The following is a 10,810-nucleotide window of genomic DNA, read 5'->3' as shown; positions in this document are numbered from 1 at the left end:
ATAGTTGTCACATCGGCCGCTGCAAATAAAGCGTGCTGTGACTGCCCGGGAACATGTCAGCGATGGTGATGCAGTTTCTATATTTGCTTACGTCACCGAAAAGTGCTCGTAAGTGGATTCACGAAGCGAAATTGTGCGTAAAAACAGCATGGCTGAGTAAAAATCCCAAGAGTGGTCCGGACCACTCTTAGGAACAATGTGGCTACTTCGAACCGGCTGCCGCAGTGGTATACTTTGGTGCCCTGGCTGGTTTTGAGTTAATTCACGCCCGTTAAGGGCTGCCTGATGACTGCAGGTGCGTTTTTATTTCTTTCGGCGCTTTGAGCTTTGCGTGTTGTTTCCCTTGTACGCAGTAAATGGTGTTGACAACCACCACCGTCCAATAAGTTTGAAGTCGCAGTAATTGAAAAAATCTATTGGGCGTCAATGGCATAAAACTACGCATGTAAAGATTTGTGGTTGGATGAAAACCAATGTGATACGTGAATGGTCGGTGCATTCGAACGCGACATGACATAGGATCAACCTTATTTGTTATGTTGTTGTGTTGTGCCCCATCTCATCCAATTAAAAGTAACACTCGAGATCCTTGCCTCATTGGTGGAAATCACCACCAAAGAGGTTAATGGGAGCACATTCTTTGCACGCTATTGGAAATAAAAATGAGAGGAAGTTTTCAGTGAGTGGTTCCTAAAGTTTGTGCTCTAGTGTACTTTCATTGGCTCTAACTGTCCAATGGTTGTGATCTCTGAAATACAGCTGTAGATACACTTTGGGATGATCTGGAACAAAGCGTACTTTGTAAACCAAAGCGTATTAGGGGTGCGCGTGATTAGGCATGGAACTACAAACAAATCATGCATCTTCACCTTCACTGTTCAGACACCGATATGGACCGTAATATTATGGCAAGCAATTGGAATGAAACGACCCTAGTAACTTTGTATGACACCGAAAATATGCAAACCCTCACAATTCTGGAGCAAACCTTCGCTGAATTCATCCCTGCGTCAATTACCAGCCATTTAACTTGGTGCACGAACATCATTCAAAGGTAGAGCGAGCCACTGACATGTATTTTGTGCGACGTAGCGACCACTTGACCTGAGAATAATAGCGTTGCGAAGGCGAATCCCCTGTCGCATGCTCTGATCGAAGCAGACGACAAACGCGAGCAGACGACGGCTTGGCCGACAGGCACAGCTTGTGATTGGTTGTGAAGCAATACCCTCTACATCAGCTCACTCCGTGACGTTGCCAAAACACTTCTTTCATCTGGCACGCCTGTCCCGTTCGTCATATCACCCCCCTCGCACATAAGAGAAAATTTTTTCACGCCGTGAAAATAGTGCAAGTACTTTCTAAGAGCTCTCTTATCATCTTATGTGCTGCGCAGTTGTCGAAAACAACATGGCGTCGTAAACAGCATATCGGTCAGTGCTACTTTCAGCAAACGCTTCTCGCACGAGTTACTTCAGCGTTCGACCGGATGCGTTGTGATTACGGCAGCTCTTTCGGTGCATGTAAGCAGTGCGGAAAGCTGTGGCAGTGCAATGGTGTACGGTGAAGCGCAGCGAAGCCTGTGCGTCAGTGTGGTTATCAAGCGGGGATCGGCGTCGATTTATCGACGGCAACTAGCACTCGAGAAGCCTGCAATGTGTGTTTGTGTGCCGGTAACAGTTCGTTCGCATGACTTTCCAGTCTCTCAGTTTGGTGCTGTGCGACATTTCGGATTGACAGCGTTTTGACACGCTACTTGAGTGATCCCAAGTACGTACGGAAACGTATGAACTACGCACTCGGTTCTTGCTTCGCCACTAGTTAGACCGTACGCTTCTATTTACTTGAGAGCAATTTCTTGTCAGGAAGTGAAACGATGTTCGTTTTGAACAGTGGTGCTGTGTTGACGTTCCAAGACTTGTGAACAAGCTGTGCTCGTGTGACCGCAAATTGAAAGACAGCGTTGATAACTGTTTTGCCCTGCGAAGTCGTGGTGGGGCAGCTTGGCGCTTTTGTTTGTTAAGTCGTCGCTTCTCCTTTTTGTGATAACCATAGTCCTAGCGCTGTGATGTGATCAACCAAAACTGCGAGATGCTACATTCTGTTGTGGATCGTGTTACTTTGGAAGCACGCTTAGACTGTTATTCGGTAACAAATTGAGAGTTCTATGTGGCAGCGAGAGCCCATGAACGTCAAGCTTCCCTCCATCCCCCCCCCCCCCAAAAGCAAAGATTTCACCGGTGCCTTGCTTTGGGTGAAGTTGTAGGCCAATATCGCCTAACTACAGGTTTCCGAGTTCGTCTGGCCATCGTTTTGCACGGCACTACAGCCTTGACAACAGGCTGTAGTGCCGTGCAAAACCGTGTAAGCCGGTCATGGCCAGTTCTTACACTTTATCAATGGACGTGCACGCCTGGCCAGCCCTTCATTGCTGTCACCGGCAGCTTCCAGTCTGCAGATGCCCTTTGCATGTTGGCCGTACTTGGTTCCTTATGACACCGACGGCTACTAAATGCTGCCATCGGTGAGTTCACCTTGCAGAACGAAATTTCACCGGTACTATAATTCACGCAGTTCTATAACGTGTGCAAGTTTTTAAGCCCATCAGATGTAATATCTCTCTATGGTAAGTTGAAGCATGAAAAATTTACTACTACTGTTATATACATACATATAATATAGAGCAAATACATAAAAAGTTTTTTGTGATTTGATACAAGTGAGCTCTTGTTTGATTATGAGGTTGGGCCTGTCGATTGACCACGTTTGATAGTTGGAAAGTTAATGTGAATTTATTTTTCAGGAGCCAGGTTGCACTTAAAACATTTGTTATTTTGGAAAATTAGTTCTATAAACGATTACCACTGGGGTAGTGCTATACTTCAGTAGGACATATATATTGCGGTACGTAAATTTTACATGAGGCTTCAGTTTATTTCAAAGTGAATATAGCCGATTTTGGTCACTTTAACAAAGTGATAGCTTCCTCAAATAAGTATTAGAAGTGAGTGCTTTTAATGATTGTTTTTAATTAAATATCTCATTTTTGGCTCTTCACACATCGCAGAGATTGGTTTGTTAAGGTCCTGTGATGCATCGGTTGCACATTCTGGCACATCAATCCTCATCATTACTTGGAGCACCTGTACAAAAATAGGAAGGACACGTTCTCCCTAACTGTGCAAGCCTATGTCACTGCTGGGACTGTTATCATTCAGCGGATGTGGCGTGGAAGCATGCATGGCAGCCTCATCTGGAAGGACTGCAATCTGCTTGGGAGCTTCGAGGGCACAAAACTGCCTAACGGCTGGCTGCAAGGTTAGTTTTTCTTTACTACATACGAGTACGTGAACACCACTTACTGTGCACAAATTGAAGACACAAGCATGGTTGCTTTCAGTGGATACCTGTAATATTCTTACACATAATTCTTGTTCAACATTTATAGAACTAAATTGCAAGATAATTGAGAATGCTGAAAGCTGAAAGCCTGCAGCTTATGAATGAAACTCCAATAATCTGAGACTCAAAAGCTTGTGCTTTGAAACGAGCACAAATACTTTGATTCCTTATTGAGCTCTCGAGCTTGTGACTCCCTCTGTGGATCAAGTGCTCTGGAAGGAAATAGCAAGTGGGTGAAAATTGCCTGGCTGTTCACAACTTGCAAGGAGAAAGACGTATTGAAGAAGCCTCAGATGACATAGGGCCAGTAACTGCATCTTTTTCCTAATGTAGCTTTTTCTCTCTCAGTGCTGTTGCTTGTGTTTCAGCCGAACACGTTAACCACGATTGCATAGTGATATATATTTTTTTACAAATTGTACCTGACCTAAGTATGCATTGTTGATCTCTAAAGGTGACGTTCAGTGTGTTTCAAAGCCATGGCTTCTCATTTCACTGTCTGTGGCTAGCCTATTTCAGCAGCAGAGCGATGCAGCTAGCATACATGCAATCCAGTCATGGAGCGCTCCTTTGGTGTTCTGTGCAGGACACAGCATATCCATCCGGCAAGACACTGGTATCAACAATGATAGTGAGTGTTGGTGGCACCTGTAGGAGCCCGTTGTGTTTGTTGCGTATGATTATTTCCCCTGATGAAGTGAATTTTTGAAAGGTTTTCTTCAGTTAGAATAATAGATGTCAGCAACAAGCACACTCATAATCCACAAGTTCTTTGTGTCTTCTAGACTGCCCACTTGCTACTATATGCGGTATGGTGAGCTGGCTATGTTAGACAGCCTTAAAGTTATGAACAGTGGCTGTTGTGTTATAATGCAGTATAACTTTTGTTTCTTAGTGAATTTATTTGTGGTCTACTTCTCGCACCTCTTGTAAAGTCGAAATGGAAGAAACTCTATTGGCTTTTTATGCCTGTCAAAAGTTTCATGCCTTCATCTATAACATTGTAGTTTTGCTCTTGTATCATATTAAATATAGTTTCAGTCTTCATTGTTTGTTTGTGTGTGTTGAGGCTTGTCATTAGCTTCTCAAAATACAATATTTTTAATATGAGCACATAATTGACAACTATACACTCTTGCATGTAGCATGGTTGTAACAATGATCTGTATTTTTCTAAGTTCCAGCAGTAATAAGGGGTTCGGTGCTCCACGGTCATGTACAGTGTATCAAGAGCAGAGCACAGAAGACCAACAAGTATAAAGGGACTGCCAGTGACTGTTCTCCTGCTCAAAGTTTACAACAGCAGAAAGAGCACATTGTGATGTCAGGAGCAGCTGCTGCTTAACTTCTTAGCAGTGCATTATTCAGCAGTTCCTTTGCTTGCATTCGAAATTATTTAAATTTTACATGGAAGATACCAAACTATGACACTAATTTAAAGGCTGCTGTAGTGTTAGTGGGCAAATATTTTTGAGCTGAAGTTTTTAACATGTGTGTTAAGTGCCTGCGAGCCTCCACATTTACATGCCAGAAATCACAGCATCCATGGTCGCCAATGGTAACTCTGTTTGCATTCTTTGTAGTACAAGAAGTAAAGCCATGGATGCAGTAATCTTGTACTTAGTCGATGTAATCCTTCAGTGTACACTCATTTGTATAGCACCAATGATGCCTTGAGTGTATAAGCTCTGGGAAGTGAATCCATGTAGATTATTTTATTTGGAAGGAAGAGGATCATCAATACTCCTAGATATCTTAACAGTAGATTTTAGTGCTTGGGTATTAGCCCACTGCTTGTCCGTCCTTCAACAGTCTACTTATCTACTGTGTAAGTGTAACTTTTTAAATGTATACTTTGCTCAGATAGGTTTGTTCATAATGTAATGCAAGTGACTTATCATCTATGCAGCTCTACTCAGACTAGAAATAAAAGTATGTTTTTTATATGTAGCTATAGCGTGCATTCACTTGTGTTTTTCTAGGTGCCTGTACAATTGTTTAGCCCTACAAAAGTGCTGGTATACTCTAATATTGAATCTGGCATCTTAAAATGGTTTGTTAGTGGAAGTAAGAATCTGTTTACAACCAATATTACTATCCACAGATGAACTGTGAATACTCTGTGGAAATTCATTTACATTTATTGAACTTTGTGAAGGCAAATGTTGTTATGTCCTTTTATTGTGGTCCCTGGCTCATGCAAATGACACATAATTACTTTGCAGTGGCATAGTATTAGTTGTTATTTTACACATATGTGCTGAGCAACATCGCAGTTGAGGCCAGCAGCAAGACATACATGCAGTGCACTGGAGCATCACCTCACATAGTGTACAGTCTTTGCCCACCAGTAAACTCAATATTTTTCAAGCAGACTAATGGACAGCTGTATGGGAACTGTGTTGATGCCCAAACTTTGAAGTCTTCGTGAGGAGTGTTTTTCATCATTTTTGTCCAAGTGAAGTACCTACCCAAGGCCACAACTGGTGGGAATGTGGTGGTTTCTTCTCTCCAAAAGCACTCCTACCAGCTGCCTCAATGTTATTATGGAGTGAATTCACGAACTGGAAAAATAATTGGTCTTTGTTTTCTAGGCCGAAAAAGTCACTTCCACCGTTGAGCCACCACGGCGCGCCAGAATAGAAACTTTTAGCTAAATAAAGTTGATTCTACTTTTGAGAAGTGTTTTGGGGAAACGAAATGGCACTTATAGCTGTCAATATAAACACTGTTTGCACCAAGGAGCTTAGTAGCTTATAATTGTATTATTCATGTTTTGTCTAGAATTTACTCGTGCTGTGCCAACTTTCAGCCCAAGTGTCCTAACATGCTTTGTTAGTGGGTTGTGAATGAGCCAAGCTATGTAAATAAACAGAGTGATATTGCAGACATGTACAAAATATTGATGCACAGCCCTTTTCTTTAGCATGACATTGTCAAGGGCTTTATTCTTGTGTTTTTTATAAAAACTGCTTGTCACTGGGCAGCAGCAGAAAACTATGCATCAAGCTTTTGCGAGATAATTCGAGAAACACCGTGTTCAGACATAACAGTGCCGGTGGATATCTGTCGTAAGTTACTTTCTGTAGTATATTCAAAATGAGTGTATTAGAATTGTTGTTTTATAGCCATTCATTTTAATATTTACACCTGAGTGTATGTATGTATGTATGGGTGTACATATGTATATGTGTGTGTGTGCGTATATGTATGTATGTATGTATGTATGTATGTATGTATGTATGTATGTATGTATGTATGTATGTATGTATGTATGTATGTATGTATGTATGTATGTATGTATGTATGTATATATGTATGTATGTATGTATGTATGTATGTATGTATGTATGTATGTATGTATGTATGTATGTATGTATGTATGTATGTATGTATGTATCTTTTAAATGAGAATCCGTTTATCATTGGTGAGTAAGTTTGGTAATGATTTGGCTGAATTTGTTTCTAGTTATTTCTCTTTTGAGCCATTATACATTTCAATTTGTTTTGTACTGCATAAAAATAAATGTAACCTTACACAGAATATGTGTGTTCGAAGAAGTTTCATTTACCAACCTACAGTCATGAGCAAGAAATTGGGTAAAATGGAACGAAACTGCGAAGATTAGTTTCGAGCATAGCTACTCTACATGGCATATCTCGTACACATTGCGTTCGTTGAATATGTCGATTTCAACCTTTCAATTTTAATCAGAATAAGCAAGCTATCACCCGTGGTTGTATATGTGTGTGATATTTATGCATACGGTGATACCAGTTCGCAATTACAATTAAGGTCACAAACCTAGCCAAGTTGAATACACGATTTTTGTCCATGCCCCTTTCATCTGCACTGGAACTGTTGTTAATAAAAAATAAACTTCAGTTTAGAAATTTATTCTAATAGCCAAAAGCAAGGTATCTCTTTATCACACGAATCAAATTGCCATTGTTCTGTTCCATTCTAGACAATATGGGACCCTCTCAGCAGAACTCGATTAACTGCTATAGTTCATTTTAACCATTGACAGCGACATTACACTGAAGCGTGCAGCATGACAAATTGCGGGAGAGAAGACACAAACTAATCACTCTGTTTGCATCAGCTCTAACTGTCCGTGCTCTTTCGTCTTGCTGCATGTGATGATGCCGACCAAATTAGCACGAAAGCGTGTCCCTACAAAGGCAGTCAACTTGGCTGCAAGCAGTTAGCTCATGCGCATTTTAAGAAACGGACGCAATTTGGTCGAGCACACTTGCAATCGAGTGTAAGTGCCGGCTAGAACATAAGGTATACCCGTTGACTGCCTATCAGTATTATAAAATTACTGTTGTAACCTATTTTTTCTATCCCTTTACACGAATAGCAAACCGCAGGTGCATTTCCCTGACTTTTCCCTTTTCTCATCTCCTCTCTCCTAATGAAAGATACCTCGCCATATTGTCACTAATTTTTTCAGTGTTATTATTCGTTGGTCATGGGGGAGAAGACAGGTGCAACAGAGCTCACAATAATGAGAAGTATTAGTTCAGGAGCACTGAATCATTTTCGCTAATCCTTATTTTCAGCTCTAAAATATTGTAAAAGCTGAATGTGGTTGTATCAACAGCGTGGAGTAGCGATATGCCCGAAGCAAATTCTCATGTTTTCGGAACACATGTAGAACACAATGGAATAGCTCAGGATTTATATAGGAACGACCATTACACCAATGCGTCCATTTCACTCACGCGCTGAATATCTCGGTAATGAGAGCTGTGCCCACAATAGCTCTTCAAGTTCTTTCCCTCTTTCCAATTACTGCTACTTCCTCGAATGTTCGCTCCCGTTTGACGCCCCAAAATGTTACGAAGATTGCTAAATTGGGGCACCACACGCTTTGTTCGGAACTGCTGTTTTTTAACCCAAGGGTGTCTAGTTCAGCGAAGGTTGTCGATGCTTCGTAGTGACAACGGGTAAGCAAAAGTATTCGAGTTTGTTATATGATCAGGTATTCATTTCGAATGAGTGTATTAGTAAACACAGTTCTCTGCAAGCCTTACAGGTCTCACGTAGCCGCAGTGTCGCTAGACTGATTTGTGATAGCGAGAGGCTACCTACTGCTGACAAAATATGTTTCGTAGAATGCTTGAGTGCGTATTGACTCGGCTACAGAGTATAACTATGCTTTAGTTTGGGCAAGCAGTTAAATTATGTTAACAAGTTACAGGCTTCTTATTGTTCATAAAAACTTGTGTACGCAGTTTGAAGCGTTGTGCAAGTTTGCTTCAAATACTGTCAATAAAACACATAAATTGTACTAAATCATGCATTGAGCAATCGCTGAACAAAGAATGTCGCCGGAGCCAACGTTTTAAAATGTGGACATTTACTCCTCAAAGGAAAGCTTTTACGAATAAAGATGATTGATTGATATGTGGAGTTTAACGTTCCAAAACCACCATATGATTATGAGAGATGCCGTAATAAAGTGCTCGGGAAATTTTGACCATCTGAGTTTCTTTGACGCGCACCCAAACCTGAGCCCTTGGACCTACAGGAGAGAATGATTCTCGGCCGACTCGAGTAGTACTTGGAGTATCTTGAGATCCACTCAAATGCCATGGCTGGCTTTCGACGTGGTGGATCATCGATCGATAGCGTCATCGACCTAATCACGTACGTTGAACACGAGAAAGGCCATAAGCGTCTTTGCGCCTCTATGTTCCTTGACGTCGAAGGAGCCTATGATAACGTTACACATGAAGCCGTCCTTACCGCACTAGAAGAGATTGGAGTGGGTGGCCGAATGTTTAGGTGGATACGCAGTTATCTCCAAATGCGATCCTATTTTGTGAGTACAGAGACCGGGAACACGTCTACACATTTCAGTTGTCGTGGCATCACTCAGGGTGGTGTACTCAGCCCCGTGCTATTCAATTTTAACACTAACCGCTCTCTATACGCACCTACCAAACAATATTTATCTATCAACATACGCTGATGACATATGCATTTGGACATCTGCGGTAACTCGCCTGCAATTACGAGCGAGAATACAGAGAGCTGCTACTGCAACTACTTTGTATCTACGCAATCGAGGCCTGGAAATTTTTTCCGGAAAGTGCGCTGTTCTGGCATTTACACGCAAACCCATGTCGCATTACAGAGTGTCAATTAACGGTCAAAATATACCATATCGTCGATCTCACAAATTTCTGGGTGTCATAGTCGACAGAGACATATCATGGAGCCCTCATGTGTCGTATTTGAAAAAGCGATTGACAGGCATATGCCATCTTTTCAAGTTTCTCGCTGGAAAGACTTGAGGAATGCAGCCTAATGCTATGTTACGACTGTACAGGGTGCTTTTCCTTTGCTTTTTATGATACAGTCTGCCTGCATTATCAAACGCCAGCAAAACAAGTCGACGCATGATACAAAATTTTCAGGCACAGGCGCTTCGAATATGTCTAGGTCTACTTCAGGGTGCCTCAACAATGGCGACTATAGCTATAGCCAAAGAGCACCTAGTGCACACCCATATTTAAATTGAAGCTTTGAGGACACACATAAGGCATGTGGGCCGGACTCCGCATCACCACCTAGCCTCTCTACTAGTGGATAGACCTCATACATCCTTTTGGTGAACAATAACTACACATGGTGACTCCCTACCAACTGGTTTTACGCCCACGGCGAGACCTTCAATTCCTCCATGGTGCCTCAAACAGCCAGTCATCAACCTGACAATACCAGGCATCCAGAAAAAAAACGAGATTTCTCAATACTAGCCCTCAAGCAGCTCGCCTTACTTCTGCTGTACGAGAAGTACCAAGACTGCACCCACGTGTACACCGACGGCTCCGTCCTGCCAAACAGCTCAACAGCGGCGGTCGTTATTCCAACGCATGCCGCAACCATCAAATTCAGGACAGCTCATGCAACCACAACAACGGCAGCAGAGCTTGCAGCGCTTCGCGCTGCACTGCGTTTCATTAACGACCAAAGCACGCAACGGTGGACGATTTTCTGCGACTGCAAGGCGGCACTGCAGTCACTTCTGTCAAATCTACTCCGTGGTCCACACGAGCAGTTGGTATTTGAAACAGCAGAAATGCTACACCATATAACAGAGAAAGGGCACCACGTTATATTTCAGTGGTTGCCAAGCCACTGTGGAATTATCGGTAACAAACGAGCTGATCAAGCTGCCCGATCAGCCCATACAGAAGACAACGACTAGTCAATACCTCTCTCAAGGACGGACGCTGCCAGGAGGCTCCGCATTCTTGCTCGCCAACGCTCCATGGCTCTTTGGAATGAGCCTTTTTTTACGCATGCAAGATTACGATCCCTTGATCCAACGTTAAGCATGCAGCTTCCAACAAAAATTCGACAAGGCGATGCTACTGCTCTGTGCAGACT

At 42.3% G+C, this 10,810-nt stretch overlaps 1 protein-coding gene across 3 annotated transcripts; it reads left to right on the top strand.

The window, feature by feature from the left end:
* The first annotated feature begins 1,391 nt into the window (after positions 1 to 1,391).
* On the top strand, positions 1,392 to 6,946 carry LOC142817994 (uncharacterized). 3 transcript variants are annotated; one of them, XM_075896135.1, is made up of 4 exons: positions 1,407 to 2,524; positions 3,068 to 3,318; positions 3,989 to 4,033; positions 4,581 to 6,946. In XM_075896135.1, the coding sequence occupies exons 2-4, from the start codon at positions 3,222 to 3,224 to the stop codon at positions 4,745 to 4,747; spliced, it is 309 nt and encodes a 102-aa protein (XP_075752250.1). In that variant the 5' UTR covers positions 1,407 to 2,524; positions 3,068 to 3,221; the 3' UTR covers positions 4,748 to 6,946. The 3 variants fall into 3 exon arrangements, 2 of the variants coding, with proteins under 2 accessions (XP_075752250.1, XP_075752249.1); XM_075896134.1 differs by having other exon boundaries at positions 1,407 to 3,318; XR_012895471.1 differs by having other exon boundaries at positions 1,392 to 3,318; positions 3,912 to 6,946.
* The last annotated feature ends 3,864 nt before the right edge of the window (positions 6,947 to 10,810 follow it).

This window comes from Rhipicephalus microplus, chromosome 5 (assembly GCF_043290135.1).
Source record: "Rhipicephalus microplus isolate Deutch F79 chromosome 5, USDA_Rmic, whole genome shotgun sequence".
Lineage (NCBI taxonomy): Eukaryota > Metazoa > Arthropoda > Arachnida > Ixodida > Ixodidae > Rhipicephalus > Rhipicephalus microplus.
Note: the sequence above shows the minus strand (reverse complement) of the source record. Positions and strands in the feature narration are given on the sequence as shown.